The following is a 21351-nucleotide window of genomic DNA, read 5'->3' on the forward strand; positions in this document are numbered from 1 at the left end:
CGGCCGCGGCCGGTGGCTCCCCCGCGCCCGATGCGCTCCGGCGGGGCCGCGCGGGCGGGGGCGCGCGGCGGGCGGGGCCTGCGGGGCGGCGGCGCGCAGCAAAGATGGCGGCGGCCGCCCCCGCTGCTCCGCGTCCTCACGGCGGGGCCGCCGGGCCCCGCACCGCCAACATGGCGGCGGAGCGCCCCGCGCCGGGCACACGTGGCGGAACCGCGCCTGCGCGGCGGGCGGGCCCCGAGGCGCTTCCGCTTCCTGCGGAGCCGGCGGGTCGGGGTCGGGCTCGGGCCCGGGCCCCGGGGAGCCGCGGTGCTGGGCTCCGGGCGGGCGCCGCCGCCGCCGCCATGGCGCTGTCGCTGAAGATGCTGCCCTGCAAGAAGCGGAGGGCGGCGGTGGCGGGGCCGCAGAGCCCGCGGGACGACGGGGACCTGCCCGGGAGCTCCTCCTCCTCCTCCTCCTGCTCGGACGGCGGCTCCTCCGCCAAGCCCGCGGCGGCGGCGGCCCGGGCCGGAGCGCTGCCCTCCGCCGGCCCGGGCGTGTGGAGGGGCCCCGGGGAGGCGTCGCTGAAGGGCGGGAAGCGGCCGGGCCCCAAGGAGGCCTGCGCGCAGCTCCCCGAGGGCCTCGGCGCTCCCGGAGCGGCGGCAGCGGAAGGTAAAGGCGGCCGGAGCGGGGAGCTGGGCCCCGCTGCCGGCCCGGGGAGCGCCTCAGCACCGGAGCTCATGAACCGCGGCTCCGCTGGGTGCTGCGGCTCCGCGGTGTGCGCGGCTGGGGGGTGCTGAGCGGGAGTCCCGCTCGCCGAGGCTGGGGCTTCTCCTCCCTTAAACACGAGGACACTCGTGGGGAGCCCGAGCCGCTCCGCTCGGGGGCTGCCGAGCCCCCAGGGCTCCCGGAGCAGCAGCCACAGTGCTCGCAGCTCGCCAGGCTCGCAGCCACAGTGGTACAAACTCAGCCCCGGTTTCCCAGTCCGGGCCCTGGGTTTGGCCCTTTGGGGACTGCAGCAGTGAGACACAGCCCGAGCGGGCTTGCTCTGAGGCTCCCTGAGAGCATGGAGCTCGAGGGGGATTCGCCCCCACAGTGCTGCCGGATGAGGGATCTCCCATCGCCTTTAACCCCACTGGAACAAGTGGTTGTGCCCCCTTTCCCGCACTGCCTGCTCTTTTCTTCTTCCCTTCCCCTGGCTCTCTGGGAGCTGGTTTGATGGGGGGGCAACACAGCAGGACTGGCTTGAAACAGGAGCAGGGGCTGTGCGCCCCCCCCTGTCAGCACCGGCAGGGTTTTAAACCGGCCTAAGGTGGCCGTCAGGCTGCATCCTAACGTGGCACACGGCTGCAGTGTTCTCTGGCTGCTGGTTTCTATTGCAGCTGTATTCTACAACAGGGAGTACAGCCCTGGCTTGGGGGACTCAGCCTCTCATGTCTGGATCGCTTCCCCAGGCTGGGTGGGACTCGTGCCATTGATTTGAATGGGTCATGATAAGCCTTAGGGAGTGCAGCAGCCTCCTGGCTGTGCTGTGCGTGGTATCGGCACAGCGCTGTGTGTTCTCTTCGCAGGGAAGATGCCCAGGCTGTGCACCGAGGTGGAAGTGAGCGCGCAGAAGGATCCGTGTCTGCCCGAAAGCCAGGCCCCGGTGCAGGAGGCCCCAGGGAGAAGCTCTGTGCAGGTGCCTGCTCGGAATCCTGCTGTGGTGAAGCCGCTGCGGAGCAGCAGAGCTGGAGAGGGGCCCCAGCAGACGGGTGAGGCAAAGGAGGACTTGGGGCTGTGCATTACTTAAAACACCTCCGTGTGGAAGAGGGGTAAAAGGGCTGCTGAGACCCTTCTGTAAGCTCAAGCCAATAGGGATGGTAAACACGTAACCTTTACTTGCTCCAGCGGCGCCCCCAGGTCTTGCAGAGTTTGAATCCATCATTCAAACATTCAGATTCAGTCCCGGTACTTCTGGCCGTTTGCATCTGGTGATCTCTGGAAAAGCTGCTGTCACTTCAGTAGCTGCAGGACTGTGGCTGTTGGGTTTGGGGTGGTTTAAATGGGGCTCTCAGGGTCTACTGCATGGGAAAGTGATTCCAAGTTTATCCGTTTTCAGAGGAGCAAGATGGAGAGGATACTGAAAGAAAGAAGAGGAGGAGGAAGGCAACCAAACGGAAAAGAGAAGGGAAAACTCAAGAGGAGGAGGGGTCTTTGTCCTGTGACATCAAGCTGGATGATACCCTCGACCGCACCTTAGAAGATGGAGCCAAACAGCACAACCTGACAGTTGTCAACGTGAGGAACATCCTGCATGTGAGTGTGGAGGGGTGCGACAGGGAGGGAAGCGCTCAGCTTTCTAAGACAGTGCTCTCTAGGCTTTAATCTGAGGCTCTCGTGTGTGTGCTTTGCTTTGCTTTGGGTTTATTTTGTGCAGGTACTGTTCCAGTGCAGGGCAGCTCAAGGATTTCCCTGCCTGCCATCCCTGTGGCACACACGTTGGAGGCTGCCACGATTCTGCCAGGCAGAGGCGCCAGCTGATCCTGTGCCAGTGCCATAAATGAATCTTTCCCTGTCACACGGCACCGTGTGGGGGCTGTAAATGTCTCAGAGGCACCTACGTTCCCTGGAGCCTTATGGTGGCATTCGGGAGATGGAGGCACAGATACTGGCTCCCTTCTGCCTTCCTTTGGAACCCAGAAAACGTTGTCTGAAATGATGGACTGCGATGCTGCAAGCACAGATTATTCTGTGCTTTCCCTAGAGAATTAGACCCTGACCCGTTTGGAAGCTGGTGCAGCTTCATGGCAGCATTTCTCATGTGCCAGGGCGATATTCCTCATGATGTGACACGAAGGAGGGGGAATTGGGGTGGGCTTTTCCTTCAGCTGTTTTCTTTCCTTCTGCTGGGAATCTGTTCTGGGGAACCTTCCCATGCAACGTGGTGCAGACGCCGTTATCCCTCCTTGTGCTTACTCCAGATTTTCTTGTCCAGTCTTTCTTTGTTCTTGCATACTTGCAAAGTCTGTCGTACCCTGACCATTTCTCCATCATGTTTCTAACGAGTTTATTTTAACCTAAAGTTTGTTTCTTTTTAACAATGTAAAAGATCCTTTTTTGTGTGTGTTCCTGTAGGAAGTGATCACAAATGAGCATGTGGTTGCCATGATGAAAGCGGCCATCAGTGAGACCGAAGATATCCCTTTGTTTGTAAGTAAAAAGGGGTTTCAGTTGGTCCAAATGCACAATACCTTCACCAGTCTGTCTTGTGGGTCCATGATGTGGTATGGAGAGAATAGGTAGGACCATAACTGATGTTTCGTTACCACTTGGATGAAGTGAGCAGTGTCTGTGTATGTGTAAATGATGAAACAGGATTGTGAGGGGTTATTTTTGATGTCACTCTGATCCTGCCTAAAAGGCAGTGAATTTAAAGAAGGGAAAAGCCTTGTAGTGAAGAGCTGCTGGGGGAAAGTTTGCAGTGAAGAAAAGCAGCTGAATAGGTTGCTGTTGTCTTCTTTTAAACCCTCAGGAGCCCAAAATGACTCGTTCCAAACTGAAGGAAGTTGTGGAGAAAGGAGTGGTAAGTACGTGATCTGCTTTTACTACTGCAGCCTCCCCCTGCCCAAATGGCTTTGGTAGTTGGGTCTTCTAAAGGAGGTGTAAAGTGTGCTTTTATGTGAATTATTCTTCATGTGAGAAAAATAAGTTAAAGCAGTGTAAAACTTTTAGATGGGCAGAATAGAACCAGGTCAGAGTTGGAAACTGCAGTGAATTGGGAGGATCCTGAAGTTACTGCTGCAGGGATTCCAGGGGCAGCTCAGAAAGCCTTTGTTGGAAGTCTGTTGTTACTTGGCTACTTTGGAGAGCAAGGCCTCAAGCTCAAGTAGTGATTTGGTGTAAGAGATCTAAGCTGTGCAGACCGTGCTTTTCAGAGCCAGCTAAAGTGCTTTTGCTCTCTTTAGGTGATTCCAACGTGGAATATTTCTCCAATTAAGAAGGCAAATGAGGTGAAGGTAAGTGAGCTACTGCTGGGAAGTGGGAGACGGTACTAGAGGCACCCTGAAAGCAAGGAATCTTTTGGAGGGGTGGAGCAGATTCATGTGTAACATGGCCAGTGCAGTGACCAAGAGCATTGCAAACAGGACAGGGCAGTTAACATAGCAGTGGGTGCACAGAGGGCCAAGAAGAGCTGCCCTCAGGGAAGACAGAATGTGATGAGGTGATGACATGCCATAGGGATGTCTTTTCAGCTTCCCACATCGGTACTGCAGCCGCCTCTACCTGCATGAAACTTCTGATGGTGAATGTTAGTGCCCAGACCTCATGTTCTGTGCACTGTAGGGCTGTCTGGAAATACAGCCTGGATCTGGGGGCTTTTTTTGCCTGCCCCAAAAGGGTTGTTCTCTAGGGGCAGGCAGGATCCAGCAGTGTGGCAGGGGGGAATGACCATTCAGGTGCTGCAGGCATGTCTCTAAGATAGTGTCTGTCAGTGCAGTGTTTCCATCCTACAAATGTCAATATTTTGTGCATTTTAAAGCACTTCCTTTGCTTTACCAGTTGTACTTCAGTAATTTCTGTGGTCTCTTCAGCCTTCCTCAGCACTTTCCGTCCTTTCTGAGCTTCAGGGCACTTCCTCAGCTGGAAACCTTTGACCTGACAGTGCGGCTCTTTCTCTCCTGTACAAAGTTGTCTGTTCCCTTCTGTTGCAGCCTCCTCAGTTTGTGGACATTCCTCTTGAGGAAGACGATTCGTCTGATGAGGAATACCAGCCTGAGGATGAGGATGAGGACGAGACTGCAGAAGAGGTAACTGCAGCTTGGACAGAGATGTGCTGTGTTCAGCATGGAGCTGCCTGCATGTTTGAGGCAGCAGAATGCTCTTTATTTTAACATGTGAAAACTTGTAAGTTGTCCCAGACCTTCTAGTAATCTGTCTTCAATGCTGTAGTGTTCACTGGACAAAAAAGCAGTCTTTGGAATATGAGTTGAAGCAGTGTTTGACTGCCTTCTGCATCTTTTGTGCTGTAGAGCTTACTGGAAAGTGATGTAGAGAGCACTGCTTCTTCTCCTCGGGGAGCAAAGCGATCTAGGACGAGGCGCTCCTCTGATGAAGAGGGAGGGACTCTCTGCGAGGTAAACTTGCTTTCTTTAGAAACATCTTTGAGTCTTTATTCCTAAGCCATTAATGCAGAAGCAAAAAGACACATCACTGCTTCAGGCTGTGGTGTGGGGCAGGTGCTGGGTGGCTTCAGGGTCCCTCTGCAGCGGTTTTCCTTGCAGAAAAAGCTTAGTTTGAAATACACAGAGTTACTTAAAACCACTGGCAATGGCAAGAAGAGGCTGCTCTCAGATAATAATTGCTCTTCTGCTTATGTGGGAGAGGAGTGCAGGGGAGTTGCTTTCTGTGCGTGGCGGAGGAGGAGGAAGTGGTGCTGACAAAAGCAGAAGGGTTATTTCTGGGCACTGTTAACCCGTGGGAGTACGAGCAGGGTGGTGAGAGTCGAGGATCAACAGACAGGAATGAGAAAGCATGCGTGGGAACTGGCCACTGCCACTGGAGCTGGAGAAAGAGCAATAATGTGTTGATAGTTCCACCTTCTGCTTGCCATGGGTTTGCTTTTGGGAGGGTTCGGGCTGTGCCACAGTTAGCGTTCAGGTTTATCAGCTCTAGTAACGTTGAGGCTGATGTTCAGCTCTTCCAAATGTCTTCTTTCCTGCACGTCTTTTCAACAGTGAATTTACTTGTGCTTCCTGAAAGATAAAGCGAGTGTAGGATGAAGAATCCCTTTTCTTCTGTGAAGCATTTCTCTCGTTTCTGTTGTATTAGGCTCTGGCCAAGCACACAGAGACTTGCTCTGTCCTGGTTTTATCTAGAACATACATTTCCCTTCTAACACAAAGGCCTTTTTAATTAGATGGAAAAGGTCACTACGCCTGTTGTTAGACATATTAGTGCTGAAGTAGTTCCCATGGGACCTCCACCACCTCCAAAACCAAAGCAAAACAAAGACAGCACGTTCATGGAGAAGCTGCATGCAGTGGATGAAGAACTGGCTTCAAGCCCAGTATGCATGGATTCTTACCAGGTACTGGTTTGGGGATGCTGCAATAGTGTGGGTTGAATCTCCACAGTGTGTAGGACGCCAGCTCTGTGAGAGAATAAAGGGAGCTCTTAGTAAAATGGTGTTAGTGACGGATGCTTCTAGTTTCTTGTGTTGTAACTACACTTCGTTTCTGCTCATAACTCTCACTAGCATTGTTTTGACTGTTAAATGCAATTGTGTGACATTGACATGACGAGTGAAGATAGCTTTCCTTTTGAAAGCTAACCTGGCAGCTTAGTTGTGTTTTGCAGGCAAGTCTGTAGTAAATCCTGAGGAAGCTGGTTGTAAAGAGAACATGGGTTCATTGTGATAGTGAGAAAAACAGTGCAAGTGGGGATTGCTCCTTTGGTAGCAGAGAAGAGTTTAACACGAGCTACATGAACAAGAATATATTTATCACCAATAGCAGTTTAATAGCAAAAGGAATGAAAGTTTGGCTTCCTACCAAAGTAAAGGGTTCTTTGTGTCAGGAATCTCGTATTTTTGATACTGGGAGGTTTTGGCTGCCAGAGAAGCTGGGAAAAGCAGAGGCTTGTCATTCCATTGTGGTTTCCCTTCACCTTTCAGTCTCTGGAAGACAGCCTCATCGCCTTCCGAACCCGATCCAAGAGACCACTGAAGGATGTTCCTCTTGGCCAGCTGGAGGCTGAGCTCCGAGCCCCGGATATCACACCCGATATGTATGATCCTAACACTGCAGATGATGAAGAGTGGAAAAGGTGGCTTGGAGGACTCATGAACGATGATGTGGAGAATGAAGGTAACCATCAATAAATGTATGTGTTTCAGCCCTTAATCCATCAGGAAGCTGAGCACTGATACGCCTGAATCTGTGGCGTGCATCATGCTCTTTGTTAGCACAGGACTTGGTTTGGTAAAAACAACCGTTTTGCTCTTTGAGAAGAACCAAGAACAAGCTTTGGGATCTGACTTCCTTTTGTCCTCAGTTTACCAGTTGCTTACAGCTGTGCACGTGGAATGTAAAGCACAAATTGAAATACTGCTACTTCAGTCTTTGTAAACTGAGCTGGAACTCAGGTGACAGAGAACAGATTCACCTCTTCTAAATGGAAATGGCTACGAATAAGGATGCTCTTTGTGCCGGGTCAGGCAGTAAACAAGCTGCATCTGCTCCTGGCAACTGGTCTTGGGGCAGGGTAATGATGTTTCAAAACATGCTTCTTATTAGATGAAGCAGATGATGACGATGACCCTGAGTACAATTTCCTGGAAGATCTGGATGAACCAGACACAGAGGACTTCAGAAATGATCGTGCTGTGAGAATTACGAGTAAGTCCTTTAGGAATGACACCTCCTGTGGGAATCACATCTCCTTTCTTGTTGGATTAATAATTCACTTTGAGAGGTGCTTTGGTGCCAAGATTTTTGCTGTGTTAGGCTAGCTAAAACCAATCTGCATCCTCACTGAAGAGCTTTCCTCTGCAAAGCTGCCTTTCTGGGCATACATGGAAGGCTCTGGCCAGAGCTGCTGTGCTGTCAAATGCAGCTTTACTCCATAGCAGAGACTGAAGAATAATCCCTAAGTGCCAGTAGAGTCTTGCATAAAGCTTTGGCCAATGCAGAATTGAATGCTTGCCCTGTGACTTGAGTGGAGTTCAGTGTTCTCCAAGTCCTTTCAGTCTTCAAGTTAGTTTTAGTTTAGCATTTTTCCTCTTCTCAGCAAAGCACACTCGGTCTAGGGCTTATCCCAGGTTAACTTTCAGCTTAATTCTGGAAATTAGCTTTTCAATTCCATTTCTGATTCAGAACAGTCTCAGCTGAAGCTTTCTGGAGTCCAGCATTAAAAAGGAGTGTAATATCAGGGGGCTTTCCTTCTTGGTCCTTTGCTTGCGAGGGGAGGGGTTTGCTCTTGAAGAGAGATTCCTTCAGTGACTTGATATTACGACAGTGTTTCTTGGGAAAGAAATCTTCATGCTTTTTAATTTTACTTGCAGAAAAGGAAGTGAACGAACTGATGGAGGAGCTCTTTGAGACAGTAAGTGATAAATTGGGTGTAGCACTGAAGAACAGATCTTTCTCAGCTCTGACATGAAATCTTTAAAGCCATAAAGGGGTGGTCTCGGGAAGATGCTTAGCGTTGACTATGTGCAAAGGGGTCCTATCATGAAAGTGTCACTTTTAGCCACGGGAAGGAACATACGTAGGAACTTCCTTAAATCCCTGCAGATGAATGTCTGTGCTTGAGGACTGTCACGAGCTGTATCAGCTAAAGACAAGCTTTATGTTCCTCCGTGCTGCTGCACATTTGCTCTCAGTTTCAGGATGAGATGGGTTTCTCCAACATGGAAGATGAAGGTCCAGAAGATGAGGATAATGTCACAGAGTCACGGCCGAACTTCAATACACCCCAGGCACTTCGGTGGGGTCAATGGTTCTGAGTGGTTGGGAAGTTACACTGTCATGCTAAAAAGCCTGTGGGTACCTGCAGCTTTCTTGTGCCATTCCCCAGTGAGGTAATGCCTGTTGAGCACAGGCCACTGCTTGCTGACAAGAAACCTGAGGAGCTGGTTTGGCCAAGCCTCACCTTGCCTTTTAAGTGAATAGCCTGGATGTAATGGTGGCCTTTTCTAAGGGAAGACTGCTTAATATAGCTGAGGCCTAGGGCTGAGATGCTGACAAAGTCTGGGAGTTGGCTTTTGAGGATTTCTGGGGCGGGTTATACTTGAAACAGTGACTTGGAAGAGGAAGGGTCTAAAGCATTTCTTTCTGGGTCAATCTAACCAGTTACAGAAAGTGGCTGAAGGTGGTCTGCAGCATGAATGGTGTCTCCTGGTTTTTGGGGCAGATCAGCTCAAGATCAAGCTGTATCTGTTTGGGAAAGGAGCTAAAATGAAGGCTGGAGTTTCTTGATACTCTCTCTGGGATGAGCAGTACCAGAGGGGAGTGCAGCAACTCTTAAACCAGCTACAGACTAGAAGCAAGGAAACTGGATGCTCTCTCTTACTCTTTGTGTCATTTGTCTTTTGACAATAGCTGCTTGAGTGAATTTTCTTAGGGGGGGCAGTTCTCCCAGTTGCTTCTTCCCCAGTTTTATCTGTATACAGATTGTTTGTGGCAAAGCGTGGATTTGCTAGGTTTCTTGTTGCCTGTGGGATACCATTGTCTTTTGGCCTCAAACAGATTTGAAGAGCCCCTGGCCAATTTACTGAACGAACAACACCGGACGGTGAAGGAGCAGCTTGAGCAGCTGAGAATGAAGAAGTCCTCCATTAAGCCACCACAGGAGATGGAAAAATCCAAACCTCAGAATGAGAAGCCTCTCCAGAGCCTTGTTCTGGACAGTGTGCAAAGAAAGAGGCTCCAGCAGCAAATGCAGCAGGTAATAAATAAAGTGTTACCTGGTCTGACCCAATGACTGTTTGCTGGATAGTGTAGGGGCAGGGGAAGGCAATGGCACAGCAAGCACATGGGTGTGCTCTCTTAGAGCAGTGAGTTGAACAAGCCATGTTTGAAGCTGGAGCTCTCGTAGGTGATGTTTACATGCCCAGTTCCACTGAAGGACAATTGGAAGTGCATGGATATTCAAGCTTGCCCTCAGCTTTCTATTGCTTAAAAGCTTATTTGAGTCCGAATGTGATTTTTGGGGTGCTCAGGAGATATTTCTTGTGCCTCTGTACTTGTGCTTTCCAGTTTCTTGGATTTCTGATCCACTGAAAACAAACCCCCATTTGTCTGATTTTATTCTTCAAGCATGTTCAGCTTCTGACTCAAATCCATCTCCTCGCAAGTTCCAACCCTGCTTTAAGTTCTGAGGCCAGTACCACGAGGATGTTTTTGGTAAGGATGTGTCTCAAATCAGAGCTAAAAGTGAATGTGAATGATTGCTGGTTGCTGGAGATATTTAGATTAATTCATCAATGCCCTTAAATGAAACTACCCCTCACTAGGGGGATGATGTTGTAAGCCTACTGCGAACATGCTCAGGACTTAGAGAAATAATTCACATCGTGTTCACTAATGACAGGGCTTTGAATTGTCATTTTTTTGCTGTTTCCTTGGAAATACTGAAAAGAATTTGTCTTCACCTTCCATTGGAAGGCCTCTTGGTTTATGTTTCTGTCTTTGACTTGGCAGAGTGAGCTTGGGAACTTTGCTCGTAGCTCCACGCTCCTTCGCCTGTCCTTCAATCCCAAGTTCCAGACCATGTTCCAGCCCTGCAACTTGAAGGGAGCACTGCAGCTCATTGAGGATTTTCATGCCCAAGTCCAGGTTGACTGGAGCCCTCGCAAAGCTGTGAAGAAGAGTGGTGAGTATCTGAAGGGAGAAGCCACGGGAAGGTGTTCACAGTGAGAGTTGTCTCCAGATGAGAGATGGTTCAGGCTGCTCTTTGGAATGGATTTACACCACAGTAAGTTAATTCTCTTCACAGCCAATGAATTCCCATGTTTACCAAAGCAAGTGGCGTGGATTTTGGCAACAAGGAGAGTCTTCATGTATCCCGAGTTACTGCCAATATGTTCCTTGAAAGCAAACCCTCCACGGGACAAGATCATCTTCACCAAGGCAGAGGACAAGTAAGAGCTTAGAACTGTTGCAGGGAACGCACGTGAATGGGGCTGCTTTGCTAAGGAGAATGTCTAGGATGCGAACCTTGGGGCCAGCTGTGTCCTGTGTAACAGCACACCCAGACAGCAATCTGCCATCCTGTCTCACAGGCTTTTTCTCTTCCCTCTCCCCCTTTTTCCTCCTTCAGTTTATTAGCTTTAGGTTTGAAACACTTTGAAGGGACGGAGTTTCCAAAGCCTTTGATCAGCAAATATCTCTTGCCAACCAAAACTGCCCACCAGCTCACAGTGAGGATCAAGAACCTCAATATGAACCGAGCCCCTGATAACATCATCAGAGTAAGTGGTGCCTGTAGCTTATGGGTTGGTATCTCTCGGCTTCGTATGTCTGCTGATTTGTTGTACAGGAAGAGATGTGCTGGTTGTTCCAAGGACCATTTTGTGCCTGTGCTCTATTTTCTTGGAAGAAAACATCATTCTTTTATTAGCAATGAGGATTTCTTCAACAAGACCTCACCCTCTGGGCTGTGCAAGTACTGCTCTTACTGTTCTGACTCTAAAGAGACCAGCACTTGCAGACAGCCCAGCTGTGGCTTCAGGAATCCGGACCAATTCACACAAATAAACTTGGAGCAGTGAAGCCTAAACCAAAGGGCTGTCTGCAGCCATGGGGAGTGTCCAGCAGGTCCCGTAAGCTATAGTCACTGCTTGAAGTGAGAGTAAGAACCAGAAGCACTTAAAGCAAGTGCACATCTGCTAGAACTTCACGCTTCCTTTTGAGAACCCGCGGTGGCAGCGAGCCCTTGTCAGCCTTTATTGCTCTTTCTTTGATGTTTCTTACCTTGCCAAAGTAGTAATGAGAATCACTTAATTCACATGAACACTTACAGAGCACAGCCCTCATCCTGTACCAGCCAGGTGACCACAGTCCTCTTGTCTTGCATTCTCCCCTCTTTCCACGTAGTACTACAAAAAGACAAAGCAGTTGCCTGTTCTGTTCAAGTGCTGCGAGGAAGTCCAGCCTGACGAGTGGAAGCCTCCTGTGGAGAGAGAAGAGCATCGCCTCCCATTTTGGCTTAAGGTAGTTCCTGCTATAAACGTGGGGGGGTGGTTGGTTCTGGTTGATTCCTTTTCTTGGTGGTGGTGGTGTTGGGTTTTCTTCCTCTTTCTTTACAGCCTAGGGCCAGAGGGGTTTGTTGGGTAAGCTACAGCTCTGAAGTCAAAACGTACCCTGATTGTATTGCAAGGGACCCTCAGTTATCCTGACTCTAGCTAGGAAACGTAGCAAGCCCAGTAGTACTTAGCAACCTGTAAGGATTAGGCACTGCTCTCGGGGCTTGTGTGCCCAGCTGCCAAGCTGACTGGGGTTGGCGTGGCCATGCATGATCCTTGGTTTGCTGCATGTCTCTGGTTTGATGCGGTGATGTTTGTTACTTGGCTTTGTTAGGTTGTTAATCAGCACAGACTGACCCTTAGGTCGGACCAAGTTGGAGGCATAGTGACCATAGTGAGTCAGAGGACTGTGTCTGAGGAAAGAATTAGACTCGGATGCCATAAAATCCAGTTCTCTTAATCACCCATTGCATTTCATTGCTACAGTGAAGCTTCCTTCCCCCAGAGTCTTGTATTTACTAAAGGAACGTTTCTGAAGCAGTTCAGTTCTCTTGTTTCTTTCAGCCTCTTGAATTCTTTTGAAGGCTTTTATATGAATATAAAGTAATATACAGCAAATATCAAGTGACAGACAGTAATGAGCAGGAGTGTAAACTAAAACTGCTTTCCTTTTAGAAGCAGGTTGCTCTCTGTTGCCTTCTGTGGTGCTGTTTGAAGCTGGTAATAAGAGGAGTAGGCAAAGGGCTGCAGTAATAAACTCTTGTTCCCTTTAGGCAAGCTTGCCCTCCATTCAGAGGGAGCTGAAGCAACTGGCAGAAGATGCCAGGGAGGCACCAGCTTCACCTGCTGCAGAAGCTGGCCTGGGGACAGGAAAGGAAGCTTCAGACACAGAACATGATGAAAAATACCCTCTCCTCATGCCAAAGGGCCTCGTACTGACCCTCAAGCCCCTTGCCAATCGGTTCTCTAGGAGAGCATGGAGGAGGCAGAGGTCTTCAGCTCTTAAGCCTGTCCTCATTCGACCAAGCCCCTGCCTGCAGCCCAGTGCTAACCCTATCAACATGCAGAGAGCTGTGAAGCTGTCCCAGTCGGAGGCTCCTCCCAGCAAAGTGATGCTTCAGATTCCCAGGCTCATCCAGCCAGCACCAGTGGTGCAGACGGTGCCGGGAGTGCAGCCCCTGAACGTTCCAGCCGTGGTAGGAAGTGGGGATGCCTTGGAATTCCAGAACATGCTCTCCACCTCCCCCTCGGACTCCAGGCAGGCTTTCCCAGCTGCTGTACCACCAGCCCTTGTGGCCTCAAGTCCAGTGACTCTCCAGCCCAAAGTGATGTTGCCAGCTTTGGCTGGAGCAAAAGCGCGCAAGCCTTGTGTTCGTAAGGGGTACCAGAGGAAGAAAGGGACAAAGTCTGCCCCACTGATCAAGACTTCCCCTTTGATTCAGCCATCTCCTGTCATCCTCACTGTACCTGCTACCACCGTGAAAGTGGTTAACATAGGCAATGGCTGCAATATGATTCAGCCCATAAATCCCACAGTTGGTAGAGGCACTCAGGCCATTCCAGTTACAACCTTACTGGTAAATCCCTCCACTTTCCCCTGTCCATTAAATCAGCCTCTGGTGACTTCTTCAATCCCTTCGCTGATTGTGTCCCCCAATCCTGTTGGTCTTTCTGCATCATCTGTTGGTGAAAGTGAGGAGCAGCTGAATCTGGTTCCTTCCTGCTCTGCTGGAAACAACAAAAGCACAGCAGAGGCCAAGGCTGAACCCTCTGAGCTGTACACTTCGTGCTCTGCTGTCTCCCCCAAGGACTGTAGTACAAATCCTGCCCCTGCAAGTAATGGCAGTCAGGAGAAGGTGAATAACAGTGATTGCTGTAGCTGGACAGTGGTGGAAGGAGAGGAGAACACTTCAGAGTCATTGTCTGTGGACCTTTTGCCTCATTTAGAAGATCCAGATGAAACAGTGAAAATTGAATCGGAAGAATCAAATGATGCTACCAAGGAAGTAAACCCGGTGCAGAAGAGGGACCTTGTATGTGCTGACGTGAAGGAGGAATTCATGCTGGATCTTGGCCAGGAGCTGAACATGGAGGCTGCATGTTCATGCTCAGATGACCTGAAGGAAATGAAACAGGAGCATCCATTGTGTGATAAGAAGGGAGAAGAACAACGCTGGCCTTCGCAGTCGTCTCCCCGCGGTGAACAGCAGATGGATGTAGGTGGTGTTGCTGGAGCACAAGTAAGCAGTGAGTCTCCAAAGAATCCTTCTTACACAGCAGATGTGGAGGCAGAGTTCAGCAGTCCGCTGGGAAGACCGGAGGATTCATCCAGCATAGATGGGCAGTCTGTGGGGACACCGGCTGGCCCTGAAGCTGGCGGAGAGAGAGAAGGGCAAGAAGAGGAGGAGGAAGATGACTTTGATGACTTTACACAAGATGAGGATGAAGAAATGTCATCGGCCTCAGAAGAATCCGTTCTTTCAGTGCCAGAACTTCAGGTAAGAGCAAGCAAAAGGTTCTAAACCTTGCTAATGGCAACTACTGGTGTCCTGAAACACCCCGGTGGAGTCAGGGCAAATCACAGCTGGAATCCAATTGGAAAGCTGAACTGTCAGCTGTGTAATAGCAAGGACTTTTCAGTGACAGTTATTTTCCAGCTCACAATTCCAGCAAGACTTTAGGAGCTGAGGTGATCATGAAGGAATTCTGTCCAACTTCAGGCTTTTAGAAGTGGCAGATTCTGGAATACACAAATAGAGCTGGTGGTGGTTGGGTTCTGGCCCTTCAGTGGAACCCTCTGTTGCTCAGATTGTGATCTGTCAAACTGGCTGTTAGGATTCCCAGTGGAGTAATTGCTCCTAGAGGGAGCTGGTTGCTGGATGATGTTAAACACTGAAAGCAAACCAGATGATGTTGTTTGTTGTTGCTTTCTAAGGAGACAATGGAGAAGCTGACTTGGCTGGCAACCAAGAGGCGTTTAAGCCAGGAAGGAGATTCTGAAGAAGAGAATTCCCAGGAAGAGAACTCTGAGCCTGAGGAAGAGGAGGAGGAGGAAGGGGAAGGAATAGAGAGTTCGCAGAAAGATGATGAAATGTGTGGAGATGCATCAGAGGAACCCAAATCTGCCTTCCCGTTGACAAAGGCAGCCCCGCAGGTGGAAGCCCACAGAATTCCAGCAGGTGAGTCCTGTGGGTTTCTTTTGACACAGGGCAATGGAGCTGCTTCTGCATGAACAGCAAAAGGAAGGGGGAGCTGTCCCTGGGTTTCATTTCCCTTGGTTATTTATCTGTGATGCTGACTCTATTCAGATAATAAGCTAAATATAATAACAATAATAAGCTAATAATGATAACAATAATAGTAATCTAATAACAACAATAAGCTAAAAGAACCCTTTGCAAGTGTGAGCAGCCAGCTCTGATGCTCACAGCAGAGCTCTGTTCACCCACTACGACTCGTTTGCCCCCGGTGTGCAGGAGATGTAGCTGTTAGTTCTTAGTAGGTCTGAGTAACAGCTAGGATGGCTTTGTGGCTGTACCCAGAGGCTTTTCCTGCCAGATGCTATGCAAAGAACAGGGCAATGTAAAGGTGTTAGGAGCCTCATTCACGACAAGTGCATTGCTCCTACACTTAGAGGAGAGTGTAACCAGGTAACTCCTCACCAGCTCGGGAAGCCTGCTTTCCTATTGCAGTATTGATCTGGAAGAGGAGCTGGCTGCCAGGCCAGGGAATTGTCCAACTTGCTTTGTGCTTCTTCCTAGGAGAAAACATGAAAGCCCCTGGGAAAAGCAGGAGCTCCCACAGAACCAGGAATAAGAGGGGACGGGCTCGTGCCAGCAAAGATACGTCCAAGCTGCTGCTCTTGTATGATGAAGACATCCTGGAGAGAGATCCCCTGCGGGAGCAGAAGGACCTGGCGTTTGCACAAGCCTATCTAAGCAGGGTAAGCCAGGCCAGGCGGTGAAGCAGGAGGAGGAGCAGCGGACACTTGGAGTCCTCCCACACCGCTCAGGTAGCAAGAGATGAAAGATTCCTCCATGGCCGCGTTTTCCTCCGGGATAACGTGTGGTCCTGGTGCCCTCTGCAGGTGCGGGAAGCCTTGCAGCACGTTCCTGGGAAGTATGAAGACTTCCTGCGGGTTATCTACGAGTTTGAGATCAGCACGGACAAGCGAACGGCCGTGGATCTCTATTCCACCCTGCAGAAGCTGTTGCATGATTGGCCCCAGTTGCTCACAGATTTTGCTGCCTTTCTTTTACCAGAGCAAGCGTTGGAGTGTGGACTGGTAGGTCCAGTGGGAGGAGGAGGCCAGGTTTTGAGCAGATAATGTGAATGCTTGGGGGAGTGAAAGAATAAGGAGCTCTTTCTAGGGCAAGAAAGGTAAAGGGCTGGTAAGTCTTTTGCTTGCCTCGTTGGTTTATTAATTAGTGTTTAAGTCTCATCCTCAGTATTGCTGTGGAGAATCAGAATCTAACTGCAGAGACTGTGCACACACAGCAGTGGAATGGTTCCCTTGTCTCACAAATCGGCCTTCCACGCTGGAAATCCTTTCTGGCTTTTCCCACCTGCTGTGCCTCTGACAGAAGGCAAAGCTTTAGAGCTTACAGAAATGCTGGTCTGCAAAGACTTGTTTCTCTTCCACCTCTTCCCACTTTTGCACTGGGAGTCAATGGGAATGGGAAGGAAGCAGCAAGCCAGGCGCTTTGCAGTTTGGCTCTGGGGAATGGGTTCTTGAGGAGGAGTGCTCAGTGCCCTCCCTTTGGTCAGTTTGAGGAGCAGCAGGCGTTTGAGAAGAGCCGCAAGTTCCTCAGGCAGCTGGAGATCTGCTTTGCCGAGAACCCTGCCCACCACCAGAAGATCATCAAGGTCCTGCAGAGCTGCACTGACTGCCTCCCCCAGGAGATCGCCGAGGTAAGCGGGCAGCCGGGTACCTGCTTGCGCAGCAGTCACCCTGCTTCAGTGCTCCCTTTGCTGCTCTTGGAGACCACAAGAGTTTAACAAGTGGCAGAGAATTGAAGCTGCTCCTTCAGGAGGCTTTATAATCAATTGGCCTCTTTGTCTCCTCTCTCCTACCTCCACCTGGCTTTTATCTGTTCTGGTTTAGTGCTACAGAGTCTGCCTGGGCTTTTAGAGGGATATTTCTGTGCTAATCATAGCCTGGTTTGTGTTGGAAGGGACCTTAAAGCTCCTCCAGTTCCAACCCACTGCCCCTCTCCAGGTTTCCTGTGGCCCCTTTTAGGTATTGGAAGAGGGTTACAAGGTCTGATAGCTGGATGTGGCATGGTTTCAGGATATCCATGAACAGTACCAATGCAGGCATCAGCTGCCACGCTGGGGGTCTGTCAAGCCTCGATGCTCCCCTTGCTTTGAGGACCCCTTTCTGACATGGAACAAAAGCCTCGTGTTCTCTGCGTTTCTCTCTTTCAGCTGAAGACCCAAATGTGGCAGCTGCTGAAGGGCCACGACCACTTGCAGGATGAGTTCTCTGTTTTCTTCGATCACTTGCGGCCCTCTGCCAGCCGCATGGGGGACTTTGAGGAGATCAACTGGACAGAGGAGAAGGAATACGAGGTGGAGCAACCTTTTCCCTCAGACCCCAAAAGCTAAAAGAGGAGAAACTGGACTTGTTTGAGCTTGAAGAGCTCGACTTGCGGCTGCCTTTGCAGAGCGAGGGAAGCAGAGGGCTGGGATAGCTGTTGGTGGACCGAGCAGAGTCCCTAGTGGGAGGTGTCCCTGCCCGTGGCAGGGGGTTGGAACTGGATGATCTTAAGGTCCTTTCCAACCCAAACCATTCTATGGTTTTCCAGCATTTATGTCTGTTGGAATGTAATTGAAGTTGTCACGTGCTGGAACTGAGCTCAGTTGTCGTGGGAGGAATGCAGTTGGGTCTGTGGTGACGAGCAGGGTTTCTGTTTCTCTCCTGTAGTTTGATGGGTTTGAAGAAGTGTCCCTGCCAGATGTGGAGGAGGAGGAGGAACCACCCAAGATTCACGCAGCCTCCAGGGCAAAGAAGCGGAAAGAGATCGGCGGCCAGAACAATGACAAGGTGGGCCTGGGGTGTTCCCTACTGCCCGTGTGTGGACTCCGAGCAAATGCCCGTGAGGATAAACGGGAGAGGCAGGACAAGAGCCTGGGCAGAGCTGGAGGAAGGGGATTGAAAGGTTTCTGTTGTGCTTTGCTTGGCTAGGGGCAAAATCACTTCAGTCCTCTCTGGGTGTGTGCAGAGGGGCCCAGCCCTGCTGCTCCCTCTGGGGCTCACCTTCCTCTGCCTTTCCCCTTTGTGTTCCATGCACATTTGTCAGCTGGAGTATGTCTGTTTCCAGGAGGTCGAGTGGGTAGATGGGATGAAGGAATGTTCATGTTCCTGCCATGAAGGGAGTAGCGATCTCAAGCTAAAGAAAAGCAAAAGGAGGACCTGCAGCCATTGTAGTAGTAAGGTTAGTTGATAGGCCCAGTCGCTGGAGTGGTGAGTGGGAAGTAGAGCCCTGCCAAGAGTCCCCTGTTGTGATGATCTGTCCAGCCTCGTGTCTCCAACGTGATGTGCTAAGGAAGAAAGTAACTCAAAAGATGACCAACAGCATCTTTCTCTTGGAGCTCTGACTGCACAGCCCTTCCCCTCTCTACCTCCTGCTCACTTTCCACTGCCCCTCCTTGCTCTGCTCAATAATGTGAAGTTGGGAGTTATTTAAGAATTAAGCTTTTTAACTGGAAGATGCTTTTGTGGCCACTGTGGAAAGAACGGTGCCTCTTCATAAGGAAAATGACTCGGTGCCAACTGAAGCCTTTGTGAGGGCCGAGGAATGCTTTGGAAGCAAAGGCTGAGGTGTTAGGTTTGGCTGGATACTGCCCCATCTCTGACTATATCCCCCTGTATTGATTTGCAGGTGTGTGAAAACAAGTTCTATAAAACCAAGGACTCTCAAGAGCTCAGTGCAAACCTGGGTCAGCAAGAATCCAGTCCTCAGCCTGAAGGGAAGGATTCTGGAACGTCGAAGGAAGCTGCAGAAGAAAGCCTGGAGAGCAGAGAGGAGGGAGAGGATGGCCAGAGCAAACCGAAAACTGCGTCTAGGAAAGCAGAGCCTCTGGTGTCAGGTAGGTAACAGTCTGTGCCCAGGCAGCCCTCTCAGTCACCTCGGAGCTGGCTCACACAAGTGGACAGAGGGGAAGTCTGAGAACCTTTCATTTTCTTACCTTGTGTTCATCCGCTCTGGATGCTCCAAGCGTGCACTTACCATAGAATCACAGCTGAGGTGGAAGGGACCTTAAAGCTCCTCTGGTTCCAGCCCCCTGCACTCCTTCACCCAGCAGCTGGTTGTAGTAACCCGCAGCGGTGAAGGACATTGACTCGGTCGGAGTCCAGGATGGGTCAACGGCAGCTGGAATTCCAGAGCTGCTCCCTGCATTCACAGTGCATGTCATAGCCACAGGGAAACCTCCCCAGCTTCTCATCCCAGCTTGTGTGGGCTTCCCACAGGGTCTCACGTGCAAGGGAAGATCGTCTCCAGCAGCCATGAACCTGCTGAGGAGCCTGCGCTGCCTGAGGGCCGGGTTCGAGAGGCAGGTGCCAGAGCTGCTGCGAAGGACAGTGACTGCTGTGACAACGGCCCCACAGGGACCCAGCTCCACAGAGCTCCTCTTAAACTACCTCAAGAAACCAAAGACCGCCCTTGCGCTGTGGGGAGGGAGGGACTGAGCCCGCAGCAAGGAGCCGCAGCCCTGCCGCTGCCCCCTCGCTCTGCTGCAGAGGAGGGTTCAATGGGATCGAGCTCCTCTTCTGGCCGGGGCTCGTGTCAGACTCAGGGGCTGCATCCGGACTCGGCCCTTGCCTTTGGGCACGCGGCAGAACCGGGGGTGAAAGAACCCGAGGGCTCCCCTCTGCCCCTGGAAGGAAAACGTGAGGCAAAGCAGGGCTGGAGGAAAGCAGCGCTGGGGAAGAGCCGCAGCTCCCGGTCCCCTGAGCCGGGCTGCACCGAGAGCAGAGCAAGGGCAAACGCCCAGCACCGCTTCCAGGGGCAGGCGGAGGACAGAGGGCTTCCTGCCTCCCTGGGGCAGAGGGACGAGGAGCAGCAGCAGCAGCAGCGAGTCACCGAAGCCACCGTGTGTGCCAAGAACAGCAAGGTCAGCTCGACCGGGGAGAAGGTTGTCCTCTGGACCAGGTGGGTCTGCCTGAGCTGCACCTCCCTTCCTCAGCATTCCGTGTTTGCCTTCAGTTCTCGTGTTAAGAGAGTCCTGTGTTGTGTGTTCCCATGTTCAAATGTCTTCTGCCCCCTGCCTTCCTGCCTTGTTCCCTCTGGCTCTCATTGCTGGTTCTGTGACAGACAGGGTCTGCTTGTGGCAGTGTAATTGTAATGCTGCAAGCTGGGAAAGATCTCACTTCCCATCCTTCAGAAAGCTTTAAAACTGGGCCAAATGCAGCTCTGCTTCGAGCTGGGTCTTGGGATGGGTGAGTAAAGGACCAAGCCAGGGCCCTGCTTTGCTGCCCTTCCCCAGGAGCAGGCCTCGCTCTCAGCTCTGGTGCTGTTTTGCAGGGAGGCCGACAGAGTGATCCTCACCACGTGCCAGGAGAAAGGAGCCCAGCTGGAAACATTCCATGCCATCTCCCAGACACTGGGCAACAAGACGGCCGGCGAGGTGAGGGGCTGCTGCTCTGCTGCAGTGAATGGGGCAGGGGGGAGGAAGGGGGAGCGGGGCTTTGCTTCTCCCAGTTTGAACTTTGATGCTGCATCAGGGAAGAATGAATCCCGATTGGAAACCAAAAGCTCAAACCAAGCCCCGGTGCCTTCTGGTGCAGCCAAACAGAACCGTTGTGCCAAAGCACCCGGTGCTCTCCCAGCTCCCTTGAGCCCTGCATAAAACCCTGCTGTGGGTTTAACATGGAAGCACAAAACACCCCCAGCTCCAGCCTGTGCCAGGCCCCTGCTGCACCACCAAAAGATAACCTCGGCTTGGATTTCCCTTGTCCTTCAGGTATCCCACAGGTTCAGAGAACTGATGAGGCTGTTCCACACATCCTGTGATGGGAGCTCTGAAGATGAGGAGGATGCTACCAGCACCAGTAACACGGACCAGCTCTCAGACAAGGATCTGCTGCTTTCTGAGGAGGAACCTGATGAATGAGGGCTGGTTTGGGCTTGAAAAGCTACTGCCTGCACCAGAAGGGAGCTGTTTGCCAGTTTGCTGCTAGGCTTGTGCTGTGGGTAAAGGAAAAACGCTTGCACAGGTACTGAAGATGGCACCTTTTGGGGTGGTCTTGGGTTCATTTTCCTGCTGTACTCCTGTCAAGCTGCACTAAAGGCCTGGAGAAAGGTGTTAGGGGGCGAGAGCCTCTAGAACCTCCATGGGGACCTCCAGCAGCAGAATGGATGCTTGTGGACACCACAGCCTTTGAACCATGTAAATGTTGTACATAAGATGTCTGTTTTCCTGTGGAACACACACACGACTGGGGGGGTTTGTAAGTTCTCCCCTTGCGTTGATTGGAGGTGGGGAGGCTCTGCCCTGAGCCCTGTATTTATTGTGTGGTCTGATTCTGGCAGAGCAGAGGTGAAGAAAGCCCCCAGCCATACAAACCCCCCCTTTCCTCCTTTCCAGCCCGAGTGCAGGGAGCTGCAGGCCTTCAGCCAGCCTCGGACAGGGCTTGGCTGAAA

General features: G+C 51.3%; 1 protein-coding gene across 1 annotated transcript; it reads left to right on the forward strand.

The window, feature by feature from the left end:
* Window positions 1-296: 296 nt before the first annotated feature.
* LOC133281965 (GON-4-like protein) lies at window positions 297-21288 on the forward strand. Its single transcript, XM_061477913.1, has 31 exons — window positions 297-648; window positions 1548-1730; window positions 2078-2274; window positions 3094-3168; window positions 3491-3541; window positions 3924-3974; window positions 4671-4766; window positions 4989-5093; window positions 5876-6046; window positions 6632-6824; window positions 7254-7355; window positions 8021-8061; window positions 8342-8445; window positions 9207-9405; window positions 9777-9863; window positions 10161-10332; window positions 10456-10600; window positions 10780-10930; window positions 11556-11672; window positions 12478-14202; window positions 14640-14883; window positions 15466-15647; window positions 15792-15989; window positions 16472-16615; window positions 17132-17275; window positions 17631-17750; window positions 18028-18141; window positions 18589-18796; window positions 19179-19860; window positions 20233-20335; window positions 20672-21288. The coding sequence occupies exons 1-31, from the start codon at window positions 342-344 to the stop codon at window positions 20819-20821; spliced, it is 6561 nt and encodes a 2186-aa protein (XP_061333897.1). The 5' UTR covers window positions 297-341; the 3' UTR covers window positions 20822-21288.
* The last annotated feature ends 63 nt before the right edge of the window (window positions 21289-21351 follow it).

Source organism: Pezoporus flaviventris, unplaced genomic scaffold (assembly GCF_033815535.1).
Source record: "Pezoporus flaviventris isolate CSIRO_AGI_PZ_B2104156 unplaced genomic scaffold, CSIRO_AGI_Pfla_v1 ptg000112l, whole genome shotgun sequence".
NCBI classification, from domain to species: Eukaryota; Metazoa; Chordata; class Aves; order Psittaciformes; family Psittacidae; genus Pezoporus; species Pezoporus flaviventris.